This window comes from Colossoma macropomum, unplaced genomic scaffold (assembly GCF_904425465.1).
Source record: "Colossoma macropomum unplaced genomic scaffold, Colossoma_macropomum, whole genome shotgun sequence".
NCBI lineage: Eukaryota > Metazoa > Chordata > Actinopteri > Characiformes > Serrasalmidae > Colossoma > Colossoma macropomum.
Genome location: NW_023494799.1, coordinates 28,740,878 through 28,765,772, shown reverse-complemented (window position 1 = coordinate 28,765,772; position 24,895 = coordinate 28,740,878). Strand labels below are relative to the sequence as shown.

At 39.2% G+C, this 24,895-nt stretch overlaps 2 protein-coding genes across 4 annotated transcripts in view; one reads left to right on the top strand and one right to left on the bottom strand.

Annotated features, from left to right (window-relative positions):
- Nucleotides 1-3,017, top strand: part of si:dkey-110c1.10 (unconventional myosin-Va) — a 29,025-nt gene extending 26,008 nt beyond the window's left edge. For 2 of the 3 annotated variants that reach the window (XM_036586008.1, XM_036586007.1), the window contains exons 31-34: nucleotides 289-589; nucleotides 1,956-2,130; nucleotides 2,218-2,298; nucleotides 2,419-3,017. In XM_036586008.1, coding sequence (XP_036441901.1) covers nucleotides 289-589; nucleotides 1,956-2,130; nucleotides 2,218-2,298; nucleotides 2,419-2,580 — 719 coding nt within the window. In that variant the 3' untranslated portion in view covers nucleotides 2,581-3,017. Of the gene's footprint in view, nucleotides 1-247; nucleotides 590-1,955; nucleotides 2,131-2,217; nucleotides 2,299-2,418 lie in introns of those variants that run through there. The other variant, XM_036586009.1, reaches the window with a different exon arrangement.
- A 2,088-nt stretch (nucleotides 3,018-5,105) lies between these two features.
- Nucleotides 5,106-24,895, bottom strand: part of unc13a (unc-13 homolog A (C. elegans)) — a 55,192-nt gene continuing 35,402 nt past the window's right edge. Inside the window, exons 28-45 of the mRNA XM_036586473.1 lie at nucleotides 24,453-24,579; nucleotides 24,215-24,311; nucleotides 23,100-23,243; nucleotides 22,909-22,986; nucleotides 22,789-22,812; nucleotides 21,868-21,945; nucleotides 21,633-21,721; nucleotides 20,898-21,050; nucleotides 20,508-20,631; nucleotides 19,689-19,694; nucleotides 18,322-18,351; nucleotides 17,354-17,410; nucleotides 16,632-16,712; nucleotides 15,567-15,714; nucleotides 14,179-14,235; nucleotides 7,515-7,607; nucleotides 7,224-7,383; nucleotides 5,106-6,919 (exon numbers count right to left, since the gene is read on the bottom strand). Of these exons, the coding sequence (XP_036442366.1) occupies nucleotides 6,628-6,919; nucleotides 7,224-7,383; nucleotides 7,515-7,607; nucleotides 14,179-14,235; nucleotides 15,567-15,714; nucleotides 16,632-16,712; nucleotides 17,354-17,410; nucleotides 18,322-18,351; nucleotides 19,689-19,694; nucleotides 20,508-20,631; nucleotides 20,898-21,050; nucleotides 21,633-21,721; nucleotides 21,868-21,945; nucleotides 22,789-22,812; nucleotides 22,909-22,986; nucleotides 23,100-23,243; nucleotides 24,215-24,311; nucleotides 24,453-24,579 (1,838 nt within the window). The 3' untranslated portion in view covers nucleotides 5,106-6,627. The remainder of the gene's footprint in view (nucleotides 6,920-7,223; nucleotides 7,384-7,514; nucleotides 7,608-14,178; nucleotides 14,236-15,566; nucleotides 15,715-16,631; nucleotides 16,713-17,353; nucleotides 17,411-18,321; nucleotides 18,352-19,688; nucleotides 19,695-20,507; nucleotides 20,632-20,897; nucleotides 21,051-21,632; nucleotides 21,722-21,867; nucleotides 21,946-22,788; nucleotides 22,813-22,908; nucleotides 22,987-23,099; nucleotides 23,244-24,214; nucleotides 24,312-24,452; nucleotides 24,580-24,895) is intronic.

The window sequence follows — 24,895 nt, the reverse complement described above, 5'->3', positions numbered from 1 at the left end:
TGAATTTTGTCTGTAATTTTGTTCCTTTTTATAAACAAAAGTATTTGATACAGCATCAGAAACCACATAAGCAAGTCTATTTGAGATTACTTAACAAGTTTAGGCGGTATGAGGCACAAACTGTGGACCTCCTGCATGCCACGGCTGCATTTGGGGTGAAGGGAAAATTGTATAAATGAAATTTTTTTGCCAAGTTATTGCCTTTAATTATAATAGTACAACATCTATCCACTGTATTTTTTGTCAGGGAGTGCTGCTCACTCTTAGTTCTCCCTCTCCTCTGCCCAGTTCCAGCCGTGTTAGAGAGTGAGACCATCCCAGGCCTGTCCGGAGCTGTGGTAAAGCTGGTTGGCTCTCGTAAGCGCGCAGGCTCTGACCCGCGCCCAGCGGTCTCTGGGGAGGTGGCCAGCATGGCAGCTGTGCTGAGGGAGTTTGGGGCTCTGCACACTGCGCTGGAGCGGCAGGATCTGCCTGCGGCCCTGCTGGAACAGGCCTTCAGGCAGCTCGCACACCTGCTGGCTGCAAGCACTCTTAACAGCCTGCTGCTGCGCAAGGACATGTGCTGCTGGAACCGCGGCCTGCAGATCCGGTCAGAACAAAGCAGTCTTCAGCAAAGTGTTTGTTCTTATGGTCTGAGATATAACCTGTAAAGGACTCTATATTAGAGCTAAAACTGAATGTGCTGAGATGTTACGAAAAAGAATACTTAAAGTTAATTTCATTAAGTAAACTTAAGTAAAGTTTCCCAAGTATACTTTATATAGTAAGTATACTAGTATCAATGTTCTGGTGGCATACTTGTAAGTGTACTATTTCAGTACTTCAATACTAAATTGGCCCACTTTTTAGTTATAAAACTATGCTTTTAAGTGTTCTTTAGGTGTAAGAGTAGTAAACTTTGAGAACACAACTAGAATACATATTACATTTTATTTTGTACAACTATATTAGAACTACAGTAAAAGTGAACTTATAGATATACTGTTCATTTACTAGTTATATACTTATATCCCACATTTTAGTTTATGAATGTACACTTTCATGTGTACCTTAAAGTAAACTACCAGTTAAATAGTTTATATACTGCAATTATACTTGTAGTTTTTTTATGAAATACGTAATATATAAACATACATACATACATACATAATCTAAACCGCTTATCCTTCTGGGTCGCGGTGGTGTGCTGGAGCGTATCCCGTAATATATATGAAACATGTAATACTTATAGTTTACTATTCATAAATTATTTTTGCACTCTAAAGAATACTGCTGGGTATCTATCTAGGTATTATTTTTGTACTTAAAATATACCTTTAACAATACTTTAAGTAGAATTGAAGTTAACTAATATGAACACTAACAGTGGACTACACTTCAAAAAATTCACAAGACATACTCAGGATTAAGAACATATATTTGTTTTCTTTACAAATCAAAAATTTCAAATATTGTATTTGATGCAAAAATATAAGAACATAGCACCTCAGAATCGACATTCCAGATCCAAATAAAATACAACAAACACACACATTCTTTAGGGAGGTTTGATATTAGAATTTGTGGCATGCAACCGACAGCCCACAAACAGATTATACTTCTCTACAATTTTCATAAAATATCTGTTCCACAAATGTACTATTTACCCTAAGATATTCCTCCCCAAATTATAAGCCAAGTATACTTAACTTCATATATAAGGCAAAAATACATACACTTTTCTTAAGTATGTCTAGATCAAAAGATTAATTACAAGCGTAGGCCAAAAATACTTAAGACTTTTCTGTACGTTTGTCAGTATAAGCCGATAATACTTATAGCACACTTGAAAAAATGACTTTTTTGTAAGGGAAGTATATATGTGACCATCATTCTTGCTGACAGTTTCAGATACTCTCCTAGTTGTGAAGTGTTGTAGGGTCTGAGGAAAGCATGCCATGTCATTTTTTTCTTAGATACAATGTAAGCTTGCTAGAGGAGTGGCTGCGGAGCCGAGGCCTGTGGACAGGAGGTGCTGCGGCCGCTCTGGAGCCCCTTATCCAGGCAGCCCAGCTTCTGCAAATGAGCAAAAAGACAGAGGTGGATGGACAAGCCATAGTACAAACCTGCAATGTCCTGTCAAGCCAGCAGGTGGAGCACCTTATTTAAATATTGACAGGCTACTGTAATGAACTCAGAGAGTTATATGTTGGTCAGTGACATTGTCTTGTGTTGCAGATAGTGAAGATTTTGACACAGTACACGCCACAGAGTGATCTTGAGGAGAGAGTAACGCTCAATTTTATTCGTATCGTTCAGGTAAGAATGCACGATGTTTGTTTTACCAGCGTTTATGCAAAAATAGTGGTTTAGTTCATATTTATTATAGCTATTCAGTCAAAAAGAGAGGGATTTAATACTTGTATGGGGGTTTCTCAGGGGCTGCTGAAGGGACGCTCTGATGGGCACCCTCCTCAGTTGCTGCTGGACGTTAGGAGGGTCTTCCCTGTTACTTTCCCGTACCTGCCGCCCCCACTGGTCAGTGCTGAGCAGTTGGAAATCCCAGAGTCTCTCAAGATCTCTTTTCTCCGCAAAGTGTGAAGGATGGCAGTCCCATAGTGACCCTGGACCCCTTTGTAACTAACAGGCACCTTTTTCAAAGCACCAAAACTTTATTATTTTTATGCATGTTTATAGCTGATCCATGAATTTGTCTGGGTTGAACTTTATTACTAATAATGCTATGTTGTTGGGATGTATATTACAATACTGAGAATGCTGGAGACATTTTTACAGACCATGCTGAGAGTTTCTATATATACAATATAAAAAACAATGATCATTTAGATTTATTTTATTTTTGTGTGATCAGTGTCTGTGTTTAGGTGTTTACATGAATCAAAGATGAAATGAAAAAGAAAAAAAATTATTTTATAGCCATTTATTTAGTATTCATAACCATTTAAGTAGAAACACAGCAAAAATGCTATTAGTTTCACCTTCATCCCCATTTAAGAACAATCATATTTAGAAAAACAAAAATTATAAACATCTGTGTATAAAAAAAGTCTCTCATGCTAGTACTCTGTATCACTACACATCAGTAATACATATTTATATATTCACAAGCCTTTCAAAAATAGAAAATAATACCCAAATATCAAAATAAATAAATTAATAAATAAATAAAAGACAACAATTGAAAATCACGTCAAAGACACATGCTGGCACAAGAGAGATCTTTCCCAACATGCACTGCTTTTTATTTACAGGTCTGGAGTCTTGGTTTAGGTCAGACAGCAGTGTTCGTGTGTGCGTGTTGGTGGTGAAAGTGTGACTTCTGTGTGCTTCTCTATCATTTGTTTACATGCTCACGTTAAGTCTCCACAACTCATTTCTTACGTTCAGACATTCACTAAGAGCATCTCGCACACAGCTTGAGATCCCGCAGCATGACTCGGACCATCCCTTCGTCTTCCTCCTGCAGCTATTAGCTGCTGCTACAGTTTTGTTTAACAATTTAAACCCGTCTCCTCTATAAACTAATCAGGTGCTTGTCGTTTTTCCAAAGATTTCCAAAGAATATTCAAACCTGTTCAACATTCACTAGTCCTCTATCATCCACTAAACTAACCACCATCTAAGTAACCCAAACAGTCCCCAGAAATAAGAGGGTGGCTGTAGTTTTCAAATTTAGACTCTAAAAAAAACAGCAGTGCCATCACAACAGACGATTTTGTGCTGATAATCCACAATGTAAACAATACACGACTGTCAACTAGAGCTATCTGATGCATAGAGAAGTTAAACAAGGGCACATGGCATGACGTTTTCAAACAGAAGCCATTTCGGGCCATGGATTTTTAGATCTCCAAAATTACTTGAGCTTCAAAATGCCTGTGCTTGAGCACTTATTAGAGAGTTCCTCAGTGAATCTCTGCAATAGCAGAAAAGGGCTTTGTTAAAACCTTTAGAGACGCAGCTCAGATAGCTTGCTGAGATCTTTCATGTTGGCAGGCTTAAATTGAGGCTCCAGTACCACTCCCCCTCAGAAAAACAACACCCTCCTCCAAAGCCTTAATATATACTGTGCTCTCCAGAATGCAAGAGGGTGGACTGGCTGCATTTACGGCCCAAATTGGTCAGTGGCTGTAAAATGAAGAGGACGTGATAGAGCAGGCATGTATTAATCAGGTTACACAAATACAGAGGGGGCTGCATTCGCTTTGTGTTGCTCTGCTAGTTGGACGGGTGGCAGGACGATCTGAGGTTCCCATGGCAACAGCACTGGAATGATTCTGAATAGAGAATACTTTCCATATTTTCTTCTATTGTGTCTGCTGTGGTATGTAAGGGGAAAAAAATATGTAATAAGTAAAAAGTTTTTAAAAGATGCTACTTTATAAAAGTAAACGACCACAAAATTATCTAAACGAGTCAGCAATTCTTTAAAGGTCCTATCTTAGCAAGACTGCTGATATTCACCAACAGGCAACACTGGTGTCTGATACAAGTCGCACCACAACGCGCCTTACCCAACACCACAACACCTTATTTACAAAGTCTCAGTCATACGCTCACATGTATTGCACATGCAGGCCGCACACGCTTGCACACAATGCAGCTGGTCTGAGGTCATACAGAGACTGGACAGGGTGATGACTGGCAGTGTGCTTAGAGAAATACTTCACCCAAAATGCTAATGTTAGCTTTATGCGGGTTAAACCTTAGTCCTGTTCACTAGCTGTCATTTATTGTTATCTACTGTACTGTACGAAAGTCAGAAACCACCCTTCATTTACTTAATTTCCAGTCAAAATGGCTATTAAGTACAGGCTATACATTTATCAGGAGATACTTCTTAGGAGGTAAGATACAAGTCTACCCACCAAGAAAAATATATGAAAAGAGTTTCCAAAAAATGTTTAGAAAATTTAGAGAAATGGGATTCCTAACAACTGTGCAAAACCTAAGAGACCACATAAACAGTATTTAAAGCTTTCATTTTTGAGAGATTGCTTCAGATCTGAAAAAATACATAGGTATTTCTGTCCATCCTTCCACTGTTAGAAGACAATACAGTGCTATGGGTCTGAAAGGATGTGTAGCTGTCAAGAAGCCTCACTGAGAAAAGCACACAGACAAAAAGAACATCATTTGTAAATCAAACAAAGAAGCTGACGGTGTTCTCAGAACAATAGACTGACCACCCCAGAGTCCAGACCCTAATATCACTGAAAGTCTTAGGGATTACGTGGAACATGAGAAGCAGAAAATGCAACCAACTTCTAAGACTAAACTTCGGAGGTGTGGAAAAACATCCCTGCAGATTTCTTGAAAAACTGAAAGCAAATCTCATGAAATGAATGGAAGCTGTAAAAAAGGAAAAAGATGGACACTGAACACAGAAACGTGCTATTACGCTTAGTTATTGAGGCTTCTGCAAAATTTTCTGTTAAATAATAATAAGTAATGCGTTTTCTGATTTTATCCTCACTCCAAAAAATTAATAACTTGAACTTAAAGGCTGTTTTGACAGACAATTAAATAAATAAAGGGTGGTCTCCGACTTTTGTACAGTATTGTACATTAGCATTTTAAGTGAAAGACACAGATCAGAGAAGGTACTTTATACTATTCGACACGCCTAGATTACACATTCTCTGATATTACTGAGAGGAGCCAAGTCACTGCCATCTTTCCATTCACATCATTACATGAGGGGTGTAAAAGAAATGTAGTCTCTTCTTTGTGAGATGTATTTGGTCCACAGTATGTGCACTGCAAGCCAGTGTATCATTTGATAATAGTCTTCTTGTGCTTAATCTAAAAGTTTGCATAATTTTCCAAAAGCTGAACCACAGGAGGTTTTGGCCCTATTAAAGAGTGTGCCTTTCAGTAGTAGAGGAGAAGGACATCACACTGAGAGCAAAAGAGAAATACCCTGACATAGATCACCCATGAGGAGGTGCACAAATGATTGACAAAATGAACAAGGCAGTTACAAAAGAGGTTTCCATAGAGTCTCAGACATCATTAACAGACGTTAGGGAAGAGGGATCTGAAAAGGGGAGGTGGGAGGCATCAATGGTACGACATGTAGCAACCCTGCTTTCACTTAGACTGTCATATCTCTGCTTCCTACTCTTCCCAAATGCACTTGGAAAAAGAACCTAAAGATCCATATATATGTCTTTCAGTATGAAGTTAGACAATTGTATCTTTTTTATATTGATAGAATATCTGCAATGTTAATATATTTCTTATATGCATGAATGACTAGATAAATGTTATTCTTTAAATATCTTTCAACAATGATGTTTTGTATAATATGATAACTTTAAAAATCAAGGACATCACAAACATCAAGTATTAAAGAGATACAAGGGTTTGTGCCTGTATCTTTTTAGGTGCCAAACTGTGCTTGTCAGACAAGCCTTATGGCAGGTTATGGCAGTGTCCTAGGCATTACTATCCAACGGACAAAATGATTTTTGGTCCTTGTTGGGGTGGTAGAGTGTAATCTGCTCTGTGTAGTTTGTTTGTGTGCATTTAGGTGTCTGTGTCAGTGCAACACTACAAGAAAGAAGAGGTGGGCAGTGATTTCACAACGCTGCAAAGCTTCCTTTCTCTAACTGGCACCTTCTCTTAACTACCCCGGCCCTCCTCCGCCGAGCGCTGGTCAGATTTGAGCTTGACAAACTCCTTGGCCACATCGTCGTTGTTGCGCTGTGAGAGGATGCGCAGCACGGTCAGGCCCGTCTCGTCCATGTGGATGCGCTTGCCCAGCGGAAGCCAGCAGGCCACACTGCCCCGCGCCGCCACATCCTTCAGCTGCAGCACGGCCATGCCCACCGTCCGGTCCTCTCGTGCAAAGCAGTAGTCCTTCACGCACACCTGCAGCTCATAACACTCTGGCCCCACCTCGTTGCTCAGCGTGCTGTTCACAGATAAATAGATAAATATTATATTTATAGGTAGATTAATGTTAAAAAAAATAGGAGTTGATGTCTTTTTCAAATGTGATGCAAATAAATGTTATGAAAAATATTTTAAAGTCACTTTTTGACAGTAATTATGCAAACTGGACATGATTTTGTTCAAAAGATTTAAGTGCAAGTTCAAGTCCACAAACAACAACGGGGTGTTTTGTCATACAAAAAAGTATTAGGTGTGCAACACAGCAGTTACATGTGTTTAAATACATTTGAATAAATAGCATGGAAAAATCATGTTTTACTTACAATGTGAATGTTTCATTGTATTTGGGAGCCCAGCTGTTGTTCTTTGATTTGGTGGCGTACTTCCTCTTCTTATCACTCAGGTGGGGGCCGATAATGTAGACCTCCACGAAGGGCCGGAATATTCCTGATGTCTGCCACCGCAGGTCATTTGCAGCCACCACTGAAAAGAGAGGCATTTCCTTTCTTTTGATATGAACTTATAATGAAGGAAATTCATTCACCAGAGTACCTCTAGAAGAAATCTCAAACAATTTTAGATGGTTCAAACACCAGCAAATAACCACCACTGACCTTTCACTGTGACCTTGTGTTCACCAGTGTTGGGATGAGTAAAGATCTCCACGTGGATGGACACCTCTCCCACTGCATCCTCCACACCGGAGCCTGAGGAGATTTGGTAAAGAAGAGCAGTCATACAACAGTCTCTCACTTGAGCAAATACTCTGGTCTGCCTGGAAAACTTGCTCCTGCATGACTGAAAAATAACTCTTACAAGCTGTTCTGTTGTATGCAGTCTCTTAGTAATGGCTGACCATCACAGAGAAGAGAAAATGCTGTTGAAACAGCACCTGGGTCACATTCAGCCAGAGGACATTGAAATAGAGACCTCATTGCTCTGCTCACTCTTCATAACTATTGAAGATCTTAGCTGTTGAACTGTACAGTATATTTTGAAATGATTTTATAAATGATCTCTTCTGAAAGCTAGTGAAACTTTCTGAGGAATGTACAAAGTCTTTTCATTTATAATCCCTTCACATATGATCCTCATGAATAATGTTTCAGAGCTTTAGTGTCTACGTAAAGACGGAGGAATAAAACGGCATAAGGCTTAAGAAGAAAATGTACTTAATAGCTGAAAACATCTCTTGCTAATTCATAAATATCGAACTAAGCTCAGATTCAGACTCTCCCAAGACATGCAACATCCAAAGACAACAAGGAGAACTGCTTGGGATCAAACATTTACATTAAATTTCATGTGAGATCTCTCTGATCTGCACACATGCCATGGAGGATCACTTGCTCTGTTTATGAGCAGGAGGTATGCACCATGGGGAAGAAAGGGAAGGCTCTACCACTCAAACATGAGAAGAGGTAGGGCATTTTACAGGACTCCCTTCCGTTAACTCAAACGCAGGCAGGGACATGCCAAACTGTGCCCAATCTCACTTTGTGGCTCAGAGTTCCAGATATAGACCCGCCACCTCTGAGTGGTTGGTCCTAGCTGCCACTGTAAGGCAGATCTGACTGACATTCTGCTAGAGGGGTTGCACTATGCTATGTACTCAAGAAAGTCACAAACATTAAGATCAGGCATTAGAAATGGTTACAGAGAAAAAAAGAAAAACATTTTTCACAGAATGTAATCAAAATTATTAAAATACATTGAAATAGATTTTTAACAGGTCTAATACAGGGACAGTATACAATATCAGAGGAACGCTATTAACCTGTTCTTTTATATTGTTTCACTGGTCACCAACAGGGGAGGGGAAACGCTGGAGCAGGAATTGAATTATACGGTTTGTGTTAAAAAAAAAAAACAACAATGAGGAAAAAAATTAAACAGAATTTAAAAGGAATTCCACTGATTTTTACACATTTCTGCATAATTCAAGATGTGAACAAAGTCATTTAGAGTGGTTAGTTGTGAAATACTCCATTCTTGAGAAACTTACTAAGTTAGAACTGTTCAGTGTAGTAGTGATAGGAACCAGACGTCTGAGGAATTTAATGCCCCTAAAAGCTCCTTCACACAAGGTTATCACATAAAATAGGAGTATGCTGCCTGATGTCTGGCGATAATTTCAACATTAAACAATATTTGAGAAATAAGGTTTTGGCCAGAAATATATTTTAAACTCCATTCACGGTGGAAAGGTGCATGCAAGCCGTTGTAAGGCAAAACAAAGAAAACTTATTTACCAGTATTTTTACCATACAGCATTATCAACAATACATATAAAAGCGCAGAAGACACATCTAGGTTTGCTAATGGTTTTTAATAGTAAATAAGATTTGTGTTGTAGACATTGCATTGTGACCCTTGGTTCCTATCACCTGTAAGTCAGTCTGTAAGTCTGCAAATTCTACAATGCACCATTTCACATCAGACCACTTTGATTTTGTTTACATCTCAACAATTGAACTGCACAGAAATTTTGAAACACTGGTGGAACTGCCCTTCAATCAATAACGCTATTAATCAGCTTATCACTTTTTAAATTAGCACTTTTTTGCCCAACTTTGTTCCAGTTTTTATGTACTGGGATGTTCAATGTTCTTTGTCTTTCTTTAGTTTCTAATCCCTGATTTGGAATGCATCATGTTGAATAATCAAGTTGCAAACAATGAGTCTTCAGTTATGTGAATGCACTGTACCACCCCTCTACCAGGATGTCCGTGTGAGTGAGCAGGATCTTGAGTCTTGCTGGGGCCTGTGCTCCATGCTACTAATGTTGGGAAGGAAGGGGAAGAGGTGTCATGCAAACGGGTACTGGCTTATTTCATCCATTAGGGGGCAGTAAGGCTGTTCAACTCTCTATGCCCATGGACTCCAGTGGATCCATATCTTTATACATGCATAAGTAAAAGAAAATTATCACACACTTTTAAACACATTTAGATGTGCACACGCATACAAACACACACACAAGTCCTGCTTCACCTCATTTCCTGCATTTTCAGATGACATCAAAATATATCCCCCAATATTTACCTGAGATCAACTGTTAGGTTGTAGGCTGGGTAGGTATGTGTTTGTGCGGGTGTAACTGTGAAACAGGCTGATGGCAGAGTGTGCTGTGTCCAAGTGTAAAAAACAGGATCTCCATTCTCAGCACCACTGCCCAGTTAGACAGTACAGTTTCAGCAGGCACTCAGCCAAGCAAGTTAAAAATAGCAATTTAGGGTGCTAATAGCACATTCAGGTACTCAGTATTCAACACCTGAAGGGACTCGTGAAAAGAAACAATAAAAAAAATTTTGTTGTTGTTCCAACTGCTAAATCTTATTCCAGTCTGTATTTGCTGGTGCAGCACGACTGCTAAGGAGACACGAGAACTAACCCTAACACAGTGAATCATTCTCTTTTACAGACAAGATGGAAAGGTGGCTTGAATTATCAGGCTGGTTCGTGACTGGTTCAAGTCTCACCTATAAGATAGTTCTCAATTTGTTTTCATCAAAGGTAAGGGCATTTCTCAGGGGTCTGTCCTCAGGCCTATTCTTTTTTGTATTTATATACAGCCATTGGGGCATATTATTAGGAAGGCATAAGACAGTTCACAGCACAGCCTCTCAGTACCTCTGTGATTTAATTAAGCCCTACCAGCCTTCTCATTCTCTCACTTTGCAGCAGCCACACTGCAAACTTAAATCTGTAGGTAAGAGACCCATCTCGTTTAGTGCTCCTCAGTTACAGAATACATCGCTGATTGTATTAGAAATGCCCCAACTCTTGATTATTTCAATAAACTGAGCTTTTCTATATTACTGACGTTACTGCGCTCTGCTGTGTTGCTGTACTGGCTTTACATATATGCTTGTTTTATGTATTTACCCTGCTTAATTAGGTTTTTTTTGACTATGCACTATGTTTTTGCTGTCATGTATTTGATGCTTACTGATTTTGCTAGTGTTTGTATTTAATGTATTCACTTATTTTATTTCTTAATTTTGCTCATTTTAGTATTGTTGCCTTTGTGTTTTTTGCTCTGATAATGTGTTGTCTGTTTTATTCTGTAGCACTTGAGATAAAATATATTGTTGCTTTTATTATTATTATTTTTATTATTATTATTAATTGTTTACTAATTCCAATGCCTTAGTTATAACAGTCTCTCTGTTTCTACCATTCAATTCACTAATCTGGAGTCTGAAGCCATCCCTGTATAGCTGATTTTGTGACATTCTTGATGATTCCAAAAAAAAAAAAAAACCTGAAATAATTGATGTATAATTCATTTTTCTATTTCATTTATTAACAGAAAGGGCTGGGTTTTGTTAGTGTCTTTTAGATTAAAAACCAAATGTTGCTATGGATAAAACCAGAAATGAGTGCTGGAAGTGGGTATATTTAGTGCTGACATTAATAGCATTTGGAATGCAATTCGGACAGTCAATCACCAGTCTTTATTTTGGAACAAATCTAGAACCAGTCTAGATTATTGGCTCAATGATACTGACTACTTATGTACTGAAATTTAGAACTGAATGACACCACTACAGAGAAAAAAATTAGTACTCTACAGTATTGAAGTACTTTGGTCAGTACCATACAAATACTGAAATTTAATAACCAACACTGCTCATTGACATCCTGGACTTAATAAAGCATTCACATTAGCCACCTTGCCCAAGTAAGACAACAATAAGAAAGCACATGGATATAGAGTGTGTTTCATAGAGAATTCTATGTGCTGGGTGCTGCCGCTCTTTTTGCCTACAGTACAGCTCTGTGGAGCTCTGTGCAGCTTATGCTCTGACAGGCAGCATAAGAAAACAATGCTGCCCAGAAAGCAACAACACACAAAAGACATAAATGTCAGGCTGATCTGGGATGCGGTTGTAGTGGCTAACGGCCCCCTTCTGACTTTAAGGCCACGTATTGCAGCGTAAGCAAAAGAGGGCCTGACTGAGTGTGCATGTGGCAGCATGAGTCCCGGCAGTGACGAAGTCCTAAAGGTCCTCAAGGGCCAATTGGGGACCCCAGAATGCTGATGCAGACTGACAGAAAGTGTCACATGACTTAAGAGGACCTTGCTGATTGGCTGAGACCATGCTGTCACATCTTCTGGCTGCCTGACGGGAGAAGCTTGGGGGGGTTGGGGGTGGTGGCTAGTTGGGGTAGGGGGAGGGACAACTTGTTGAAAGTTGTACAGAGACACACAGGACAGACCCTGCCTGTAGACACACTGAGTCAGCACCCATTACTGTCACTCCAACATTCAGTCAAATTCAGGCATCAAGTAGATAAATAAGCAATATGAGTGAGCAATAAGGGGGTAGAAATGCATAGAGGCACCACGAAGAATCAATCTGAAGGTGCTGCTGGATTCTGGAATGTTAAAATAGATTTCAATTTATCTTAATGTTCAGTGAAGTTTGCACTTTTTAACTTTGCAGGCTATTTTCAAAGGGGTGTATTAATAAAAATCTGTACTCAGGCCTGAGGCGATGAGCAATTTTGATAAGTCAATAATAAATAAAAATCAATTTAGATTTTTTAATTATTTAAAACCACAGGTAGTTTGCAGTTATATATTCACTGTATATAAGACAGTTTCCATTTGTGCCAGAGGGGAGTGAAACTCCACAATGAGTCTGAGGTTTAGCTTTGAAACAAACATTAACATGAATTACATCTTTCATGCTAGAGCTCATGGACACTCTTGCAGTTCGTTCATTCATTTTAATTCCTGGAGCTCTATATGGCTGTTACTACTCGATGAATCAATTTCTTATTTTTCTGTGTCTTCTTCCAGAGTTCTCACTTGACATGAAGGTTTCAGTGCATTAAATCCAGAAAAGATGACTCTGAGTGACAACTAAACATTACACTATAATGAAGCACAAAATATAATGGCTTTTACCATCAATGGCCGAGGGTGTTTTTCACTGTCTTTGCTCTATTGAAGACATATCTTTAGAAAATGGAAATTAACCTGTATCTGAAAAATTGGCACAGAATTCTTTGAAGGAATAGTGACTAATTCAACACAAGAAAAGAATCAGATTCACTTACATAAACCTCATGTTTTAGCGACTACAGTAAACTGATCATTTGTCGTAGTAGAACAGCAGGCTACAGCAGCAGGAAGCAGTGAGTCAAATTTGCACGTGTAGGACATCATGTTTTTTTTCGGACTGCTGTTACTATCCCTGCCACCATCGCTGCTTAACCTCTTTACATAGTAGCCATAAAATGTCATTTTAGCCTGTTTTGGAGGTCTCCTAGTTCACCTGTGAAATGTAAAATGTTAATTAAATTAGTAAATGTTAACATTTAAATTAATTAATTTGAATTAAACTATTTTACTTGATTATATTAATAAAATATCTGATGAATTTCCATTCTGCTGGTGAAATGCCCACTAGGAGGCCTGCAGAAAAGGCTTACACTGCTGTGCATGTGTAAATAAAGTAAAACCAGGAATGGAGTAAATGCCGAACTCATGGCTGTTATCACTAATTATCGATAAATCGATAGTGGTTCCAGCCCACTCCAACCATCTGTATCCCAGTACTGTGTAAACGGTTCCTCTAGGCACATTTGGCTATTCAGTGTAATTAAAAACAATTCTGAATTGTGACATTTGAAATTTAATGATGCACTGAATGGTTTCCTGAAGAACTGTAATTAAACTGAATCGTGAGGTCTGAGATTCACAGCCCTACAAGCTCTGCTTCCCTGATTCACTGATGGACAGAACCTGCAGCTCTGAGTTTCCTCAGACGAGCTCAGAAAAACAGAAAACCTCCAGAAGAGTCTCTCACTCATCTCGCTCGCTGTCTCGGCTCGCTCGCTTGTCACTTGTGCACCCACACACAAACACACACTCACACACACACACATACAGCCCAAGCAGTCGTGAGTCACGGCTTCCCCTCGGCACCGCGCACGTGCTCCTTTCACACTGCAGAAGTGTGTGTGCAGTCCTCATTCTCTGCCATTCAAAATCACACACTTCATTCTGGGCTTTCTTCTCTCTGTAGTGCCAATATACATGACCAACCGATGTATGTGCACATACAGCAAGTCAATCCCAAGGTCTTGTACATGCACAAGGCGGTCAGGCTGACCAAGACTGCCTCTGTAGGGGGGTATGGGTGCTTGCAGGGCATGCGATTGGGCCTTTTGAATGGGATGTGAATGATCTGACTGGGGGATGGTTTCAGGTGGGTCACTGATTCTTGGTAGTGCAGGGCGCTGGGCCCAGTGTAGACGTACCCTTTTCGGGGTACACATCCTCGCTATGGGTGAACCTCACCCCCTTCCCTCCATGAACTGGTGGAGAGAGAGGGGGACGAGAACAGGAGGAAAGAGAAGGAGCATTAAAAAAGACAAGTGTAGAGTAGAGAGAGTGCATAAGGAAAGAGAGAGAAAAAGAGACAGAGACCTGAATGAGAGAGAGTGAGAGAGTGAGACAGAGAGAGAAAGAGAGAAATAAACCAGCAATTTAACAAGCACTTCTTGGCCTTGGCTTTTTGATATTTTTCAAAGTTTAATACAGATACAACTGATCTGCCTATCACTCTCTAATGTGTTTAGATAAATAAAAGAATAGCATTTCTTCTAATTAAATTTCAAGCGATCATTCATTAAAAAGACTTCTCTGCCAGAGGCAGGAAGAGCCAAACTGTGTCAGGATTCCCACAGCACAATCATGTCTACAATAACAGGGAAAGATCATAGAAACAAGGAAAGAATGAGAGAGAGAGTGAGAAACAGTGAGAGGGAGTGTCTTAAGTACTATTCAGTTGGGATTAGTTATACAGGAATGAGGTGGGGTAATGTAATTTTACCACGACATCTTTAATTGTTATGACTGATTGGCGTGGGATAAAAAATCTTGGCATAAATGACAGAGATGGGAGTGGCTACTTTATTTTACGCATTGCTGTCACTCCAAAAAGCTCCACTGGCAATACACTCAGCTCCCCACAAGTAGAAAACAGGTCCAAACATAGAGTTTAATTATAATATGATACCCTAACCCTGTTTTAAGTGAACTGCTGAATGAAATCAAAGTTCTTTTCTGTTATTGTCATGTCTTAATGTCCTGGGTTGTACACTTGAGTAGCACAACACATACTCAATTGTTTTGGGCCACGAAAAATACAGGTAACTGCTTCTTCAAGAGCTGCCATATTTAAGAAAAAAACGCTTTTTTCACAGAATATGATGAGATATTTACTGACATTACTGACAAAGTCACACCAGAATAATATAATAATAATTCTACACTTTGTTTTACAGTAAGTAACAAATATATATGGAGTCCAGAATCTTTACTAAAGTGGGAGTGCACAGTCTGTAAAGCAGACTGACACGGCGAAATCAAAGAGGATTGAACTGAGAAACACTGGTAATATTTACATTACCCCTCCGCCCCATGTAGAACTAATCTTAACCAAAAAGTTCTTTAGTCAGAGAAAAAGAAAGGCATTTAGAAATGCCAATTATAATTAAATAATAAATCTACATGTTAGCATGCTGTCTGCAAAATATTTTATCAAAGATTAACCTTCAGCCAAGACAAAAAAACAAGCCAATTTTCCAGGCCAACAAAAACCCAACTGATAGTGAGAGTGAGAGAGAGAGGGTCGGACCCTTACCCTGTGCATTCTGTGACTGGACAAAGGTCTTGATAAGCTTGTCAGTGGCCTGTGTGTAGAGGGACAGGGCATAGTGGAGAGACTGCAGGTCAGGACTCTTCTCCAGGAAGGTTTTCTTCAGTCCTACTCCTCCAGCATGGAAATATTGCTACAACATAAAACATTAGCATCAGTGCTCTGGCTGCCTACCGCAAACTCTGCAGAACTCAGCCCTACCTGCAGAATAAGACAACTTACATACATCTATACCACAGGAGGAATAAAGACAAGAAATGGTTAACATGACACTGTTTGCTCAGGGTAAAACACTACTAATTTAAAATATTAGGAGATATATTTACAAGGGCTCAAAAATAAAACCTTAAGAAGGATTTTAAACAAACACTTGTAAGTTAATGTCTACTCTGCCTTTACTCTCTTTTTATATTCATATTTATATTTATTATTAAACCTGTGGTTTTATGTACGAACAACCAAAATTCATTTTTAAATAATCATTTTCCAGCCTCTCTGTATCCATTAGAATTAAACAGGCTGTTTTTCATAACTGTTCCTTAAAGGCTGATATATGTAAATGACCACTGTTCTCGTTGGCTGTCCTGTTCTGTGCCTTATTCAATAAGCAATTCAGGCTCAAAGATTTCTAATAACTAACTGTGAGTGGGCAGGGCTAAACTGCTGTAGGCCAAAGAGGCATATACATGTAAATGCGTTTTAGTGTAAAATCTTGTTAAATCCAGCTCTATGGTTATCTATAATTACACATATTATTGTTATCTTCATCTCCTAAAATAAAATGATATAGTAATAACTATGACAAAAACATGGCATCAAAACAGGATTTTAATGTCAGAACTGTACTGAATTTTATCAAAATATTTCACCCAATTTAAGCCCAGAGGATGTTATATAGCAGTTCCATTAAGGCATTATCAGAATATAGACAGTTGCTTTTACATTATGACCCACATTAAGATTTCACTCATGTTGAACATGCATTGGAAATACTAAACCCTGTGCTTGTAGCATGAGGTATGTGTATTCTTTAAAGAACTTAGGTTTTACCTTGATGGTATCCAGAGCCAACTCAATGACTGCACATTGCTTGGGTGATAAGGCCTTGGCCTCCTCACGCACCATGTGCTCCTGGAAAGAGGAAACACACACTGGTTATTCTCCAAGGGTGTCCACAAGTTGCTTTTACCAACTAAAATGAATGGATCGGATCACTGCATTATATATGGGAAGGGGCCCATATGCTACGTTTTTCATGTATTTTATTTTTGTTCTCTGAGGTCCACTTGTTTGTGTGGCTTTGTGTGCCAAAATCAGTTAGAATTAATTTTTACATTACCATTTCCCTACCTCTCTTTATCTCTCAGAATTGAACAGGCTGATTTTGTTACTGTGTCTTTAAGACCGATATGTAAATGACCTCTGTTCTCAGCGCCATGCGCTGTGCCTCATTCAAAAAGCTGAGCTGAATTACTCTTTACAATTTCAGCGTGAATGGGTAGGGATAAACTGCTAAGAGCTGAATAGGTGGATTGGTAAACCTGCTGATTTTCATGACATCACAAAAACAAGTAACTCAAAATGGGCAGTTTTTGCAGCTTAGCTTCTAAATATGAACTGTGTGCATTGGGGAGTGAACAGGATATTTCTGGAATTTTAACTGTGTTTACATTCTACATCAAACTCTTTTATTTAAAGAAAGCAAAAGCAAGTAAAATTCAATTTCCATGATATGAGCCCTTAAACTCTGAATAGAGTTAACAATGGGTTACCTTCAGCTTGGAAAGCTGGCCAAGCTCCTTAGCTGCATTGAAGATCAGCTGCGTACCCTGGAGGAGGAGGAGGAAAAAAAAAAGGAAAACGAAAAAGCAAGAGACAGAGAGAAGGGAAAGGATATTAGTGAGGTTATGGAGGTGAACAGAGCTTAAGATAGAAATGCCACATAACAGAGGTCAGCAACAGACAGTTGAAAAGTCAGACAAACACACATTCTACAACACACAGGTCCCACACATACAGTTTCATCAAACCTAGAAGAGTTTTCCCACACAAGCCCGCACACACACAGACATAGCCTTTATAGAATGCAATGCAAGACAGCAAACTAGCTATGTACAGAAGACACAATTGACAGAACTGTACAGAGAGAGAGAGAGAGTTGAAAAATCTATCAAATTCATTAGGTCCACAGCCTATTCGACAACACTGTGGTGATATATCTGGTATCTAGGACTGGGCGATACATCAGTAAGGATATATCACTTAGTGAAAAAGGCTTGCGCACCTTAACATTGTGCCAGTGTCCATACAATTACATCTTATGGCTTAAACACATTCAGTAAATAGACACAGAATGCAGCATACTGCATACAACAGAAATAACTCTGTATTTCTAGAACCATAAAAATGTAACAAAAGTAATCACTGAGACCAACATGGACTCTTAACTCATTGTCCATGGCTCCAAACCAGCTAAAAGCATGCACTTTCTGGTCTATCCTAAAGGATTTGAATGCTATGTGGAGGTCTGTATCATTCACTCAGCTATGAAGCAGGGACGTTGGGATGGAGCGAGCTACTGCTAAGGGGGATCTGAAGAAAACAAGGGTGAGAAACCAGTTTGTTCCCATCGGTTTGGTTGGAGACAGGGGACCCAGGCGACACAGAGAAGAGAGACATTTAGAAATGGAGAGAGAAAGAAAGACAGGACACATTGAACTAGAGGGGTTTTAGTCCTTACATCACTGTGACAAGCAAGCTTCACCCTGCCCTGTGAAGAGAGGACAGCGTTATTAACTCCAGAAGTGCTTCTGCCTTCCTCACATTGGCTGACTGACAGGGACTGACAGGCTAACCAAATGAACATCATAAAAATGTGCATAACTACACACAATATTATAAGTGTTCTTATTTTGAGATCACAGTCATATCAGGAACAGTCCAATTTCAAGTTTAATTCTTCTATCTATGATGTGTCCCAGCTGCTTCAGACCTGGCTGATCTGATGAAATCTTGATATCACTGCAGCACAAGTAGAAACATCTAAGCAGAAACACATTTTTGAGCAATAAATGAGAAACAATATGAAGAAAATGAAGCTAAACGGTGGAATGAAAAAAAGATTAAAATCATAAAATTAATTTCAAGGTCATTTTCTAGTCAGGACAGAAAAAGGAGAACAATTTTGAAGAAAAATGACTGGTCCTTGTGAGGACAACAGTAAAGCAAAAATGAAAAGTTAAAATTAATCACATAAATTAGCCTTACTCTATTTATGCATAAAATTATATCAGTAGGAAGAAGAAAAACAACACAAACAAATACTCCCATATTATCCACTTACATAAAATTTTAAACAAAACCTTATTAAAACACTTCAGACATAAAAAGGATAATTTGCTTACAGCCTGGATTAGAACACAAAGCAGTGTGATACTCTGCCGTTTTAATTTTAACCACTTTCAAGAACACAACCAAAAACCAAATGCCAGGACAAGATTGACAAAACAAAGTCTGCAAAGAGCGCAGACTGGAAAGTCAGAATCGAGAATTTGAGACGCAAGCAACGGACCGACAGAGGAGAGAGGGGTTCAAACAAGTGAGAGTGGGGGGAGGGCGGCACCAACTACTGACCAGAACCACAAAGCCACCACTGGAGCCACCCAGGCTAGAAACCCGCCACGCGATGCAGGGGAGCAACAGGTGACAGTGGAAGCGTGAGAGAGAAAGTGCCACTTCCAGAGGAGAAAGTGAGGGTGAGAGAGGGATAAGGAGAAGAAAAGAGGTCTTGGGAGGGGGGACTGGAGGAAGTGTGGAGGACCACCAGATTGAAGGATTTGTTAAGGAAGGCCTTGTCCGAGTCAACCAGGAATGCACCATGCTGCGGCCATTTCAGCTGGAAACGAGAGGAGGACAGGGGGATGGAGAGAGTGGGTGAAAGAGAGAAAGATGAAGGGATGTAATGGACAGATGAGGACACACAGTGGAAGAGGGGGACGACTTTGCAGCCACATTGAGCAAAAGGAAAGGGTGGGGGGTGGAGGGGCACCCGGCACTGACGGACTGCAGGACAGACAGACGCACAGAGAGGAGTGCTGCCGTACTTACTATCATCTGTGGAGGAGGAGCGGGGGGGCGAGCGAGAATGTAATAATAACCAGAAAGAAGGGTCAGTGAAGAGCCCCACATCAAAGCAAAGCAGTATCAACATCAAAAAATGCCCTGAGTAGCGTTTTTTGTTAAAATGCCAGTTTCAGGTCTTCTGCGTTCCTAACTATTAAGTTTCAGTGTTAAGACTAGCAAAGGGACATTAGCCATTAGCCTTTAGCCCAGCACAGGCCTGGAAACCATCCCAAAGACTGGGAATTTTAAGTAACGACATGGGGCTCTTTGTCAAAAGCAAAACAAAACCAAACAAAAAAAAGAAAAAAAAAACAAAACAAAACAAAACAACACAAATAAGAACAAATGTATAAACACAAATAAAAGATCAGGCTGGTCTCTGATTCCATGAATGTGATTTTTTTTAATCTTTGTTAACAAGAACATATCATGAAAACCCAATTTGGAGAACAAAGAGCAGCCTTTAGCGGGTGTTAGGATGATAATGGTGCACTCTCTTGGCCCTTATTCATTATTTTTAGGTGAATGGAAGAATGGGTCTTTTTGCAAGTGAATATTTGGGCCAGGGAACAGGGGAGATTACTGGCGCATCTAGTGGGCAAGACCCCGTCACTCTTCAGCTGTGACGATCTTCAGGATCCATACAGGAAAACAGTTGCAAAACTCAGTAACAGGTAATCATCTAACTTTTTAAATAAGTATTTAACATCTTTACCAACTACTAAATTCACCAGTTCAATGTAGCATACATTAGAGTCCTAAGCCACAAAAGCAGAGGAAGGGTTCATTTGGAAATGCCCTCACCGTTTGGTCAGTTAGAGGTGGCAAAACAATGGTCTTCTCCATGGTGTTCATAACAAGCTTCCAGAGCTCCTTTAGCACCCGCTTCAGAACAGTCTTTTCGCATATCTTAGCAAACAGTGACAGGCTAAGCAGATACAAAAAAGAGAAAAGCGTAAGTGAAAAACGAAGCCATAAGCCCTCGTGTACCAACACATCTTAGACAAGAACTGTAAATCCAGGATCAGCGCTCGCCATCTAATTGCCCATGTTAGTACAGCAGTGTTGCTCCGTTTTGGATTTCTTTTAATTTGTAAGATATTTACAAAGACCATCATGAGTTGAATGAAGCATGTAATGACAGCTAAAACATTAAATAATGCTCTCATAGCCCTTCTGGTTGAGAAAACCTACTTGCTGTCCAGGAAGTCCATGATAGGCTGCAGCACGTTGTCTGCATCCTGCGCCACACTGCTGCATGCGCTAGCTGGAACATTGCCCGTGCCTTTCACTTGGCTCAGAATATCTCCCATCTGCTTCACGTTCTCCTCTATGTTGGGTTGGAAACTGTAAGAGGCAGTCAGAGGGAAAAAATTACTACAGTGTTCAACAAAACTAAAAGCTAACTAGAGGTGAGAGGTCAAAATCTAGTTCTTCTAAGAGTCTTCATTTATATTTGGACAGTTCATCGGTAGTATTTAGCCAAAACAAACAAACAAACACACTAAATTAGTAATTGAAGAACATATTGTAAACTAGATGTGGGCGATATGGCAAAACATGAAATATTGCAATACTTCAAGAAATTTTAACGATACACAATATGTCACAATATTTATTTTTTCAGACATCTGATCAGTTGGCACAGAGAAAAAAGAACCGAAAGTGCTACATTTTAATAAAAAAACTAAATACAACAATTCCAGTTAAACAGGACTAATTTTGATCTTTATAATGAAACATGCAGCTGGTCAGAGTTGTACAAGCACTGACGATCTATATGTTCAGAAAAGCATACTGTATTGCATTATGGAATAATTTAGCATGATAACAATATATATTTATCATACTGCCCAGCCCTACTGTCAATGTCAGGGAGCCAGAATGGAAAATCAAGAGTGGATTTTCCTCCATATCTGCCTAATTTACCTGGTTGCAAAGATCCTTGCCAGGTCATCTAACACATTGTTGAGCTTCACCTGCAACTCCTTCAGGATGTCACTGGCCTCAACATTCAGCTGAAACAAATGATAATCTTGGTGAAAACAACACTGAGCCAAATACAAACTGACCACACAGAAAACAAGTCTACTTCTGTTCAGTTGTACCTACTGGCTATCTCAGGATAAATGAACCAAACATTGGAGTTTTTGATTTGACTCACATCTTTGCCCCCCATGGCCTCAAACATTTTCTCCAATTGAACTCGGAGCTGCTGGATGTTGTTGATCAGGATACAAGGCTAGTGTAAAAAAGGAAATACCACAAAAATATGAACAACTCAACACCATGTAACCAACTAGTAAAGTAACTCATCTAATAAGAGCAAAAGTCATTACATTGACAAAATGCTAACTTTCTGATAAGGATGCATCGAAATGGTAACCGTGGGTAGATGTAGATACCAGTACAATCGTAGGAAAAAATTTGGATGCCCCTGGTCAAATTACATGTTTTGTAAGTACACACGCTCTGCAGAGAACACACTTGCATACATTTTAATGCACAATTACTGTTATTTGTCATATTTAACATGAGGCCGGTGCAAAAGCTATAGCACATTTTTAATTTAAGTTTTATTTTTTTCCAACATTTTAAAATTTTGTTAAACTTTGTTAAATCCAAAACTGTGCACCAAAACTTGATTTAATTGTGTTCTCAGTAGAGGATAGACCGAGGAGTGTTAACTTGTTTTGACTTAGAAAATAAATAAAACGTCATTTTGACCGGGGGAGTTCAATCTTTTGCATATGACTGTACATAAGTATTTACAAAATGTAGAAACATAACATTCATTTCTATAGGTTTTCAAATGCATTAAAATGATTAAAATCCATATTTTTAGCATAGTAGTCCACTGTGGTCTAAACATTCTTCTCTTCCAGAATACAGTAAATTCACCATCAAATATCCGTTTGAAATAAGTCACTTCTAAACATCTGTCTGCTGCCAATATTTTGTTTTTAATTATTAGCTGCCGATACATCATATAAAATATGATTCCAATATCACTGTGCATCCCTGCTTTCTAAACTATAAATGTTTTCCTTGAAAGGTTCAAACTCATCAATGGCTGAAATCATACCTTTATAGCGCCATCTTTCGCATTCTATAATTGAATGGTAAAGAAAATACATCATGATAAGCAAAACCATAAAAATGTTCAATGAAAACAATGTTGTTACAAAAACATTCAGACATTTACCACTTTCTCCTTGGTGCAGTGATTGGGGAAGTCCCTGGAAATTATATCAGCATAAGAGAGCAGAACATTGCTTATTGTCTGCAGAAAGAAAAAACAGAAAAGGCATGAAAAGTCATAACTCTGACAGCTTAAAAAATATTATCTAATAAAATCAGAAAAGGTATACTTTAAACAGCCCTCATAATGTTCACCTTTGCAAATCTCTTCATGTAGTGGCCCACAATCTGTGGGTCAGGGCATTCCAACTTTTTAATGATCTCAAAGCTCTGGTTAAGCTGGGAAAAGACATCCACGACTGAGCAGGAGAAAAGAGCATGCTCAGAAGTCTGCTGGTACTGTGGGGAGAGATGAAAGAAAAGTGAGTGGGCAGGTCAGAGAAAGTTCCGGAAGCTTTGCAGCCAGAAAGACAGCAGGCTATTTGTGGCCAGACACCAGCAGGTGTGATTTCTCTTGTCTAGGAGTAATTGGGTTGAGGTGAGGCAGTGGTGGCTCTCAAAGGGGGCAAAAAAATGAACTGAAGAGCTCTCATGTTGGATGGGAAATGAGCTGGACCAGCAGGGTGGCCAATTCATCAAACATTACACAATTCATCAAACATTCTTCGCCAGAGACTATCAAACCAACATCAGGCATTACATATATTTAAAAATAGTATATATGGCATGATTTAAAACCTTCCTGTGAAAATGCACCAAAACATTAAAAATTCACGTTTTTGCTACCTTTTAAAGAGTATAAGCATGTAAAAAGGCAAAACATATGGTCATGGTGAGTGGTTAAAGCTACATTATGCAAGTTTTGGGGATGTGAAGACCTCCCTGGTGGAAATGTGAAATGGCACGCTTGTGATTTTGTAATGTCGGTTGTATTTCAGAACCCTTCTTTGGGTGGATGAATTTGATGATTGTGAGCGCACTGAAAGAGTATTCAAAGAGAACTCAGCCAAAACTTGGTGAAGGACGCAGCTTCCAAGGATGTTAAAGAATTATCTAATACTGTTATCATATCTTCATCAGTATTTTGCATTTAGACCTAAACATTGGACCTTCTTTTTCAGCCTGTGAGTGTGAAATGAAAACGTCAAGACATATGAGGAGGACCATGGAACTCCTGCAAAAAATGACCTGACACCATGACTTTTAAATTATTATTTCAAGCTTAACAGGGTGATTCGCAGCAGCGCACAGAGACCATATTTTAGTGTGTGTTTTTCTCATGACTCAGTAATGATACTTCTTTCAGTGTAAACAAAAAAATCTTACAGAGTACAGCTTTAAGATGGAAGGAAAAGAAAACTGGGTCTTACTCCATCTTTTTTGTCCCTTTCCAGAGCTCCATGCAGAAAGTCTCGAGAAACTTCCTCATTCTCATCTAGCCACTGGATGACAAAAGGCTCAAACCACCTGCAGATCAACACATGGACTTCAGGTTCAGAGGTATGTATGTAATATTTATATTTTTACATATGTCTCAGTGTCCTAGTATGTGCAGGTTCACTGGTAACTTCATAGGTTACTGTCTGACTAAACACTAAAGCCACTCACGCTGGGTACTCCGGCACACGGCTCTTGAAGAAAGGCAGGTCTTTGCAGTACTCATTGTAGAGCCACTTCACTTTGAAGTGCAGGTTCATGTAATCAGCGCTCTTACACAGGCGGTTCTTTTCATGCTCTGTGAGTGGGAGAGGTGAAGACAATGGCACTTCATTACAAACCAGGTGGACACAAAAAGGATGAAGCCACATCAACGCAGAGCAAGAGAGCATGAATCAGTGGCAGAATTCAATTTTACAATGACTAATTATGTAAATATGGCATTCATTAAACAAAACAACAAAAAAGATATCTGTTATCTATTGGTGTAAATTCCACCCAGCTGACACTTTTTAGGCTTCTTTAAAATCAAGAAGACTTGAGGTTAATGTGCTAATAGTTAGGGCTCATATCCTGGAACACAATTATCTCACATTCTTGAAGTAATGGAGTTT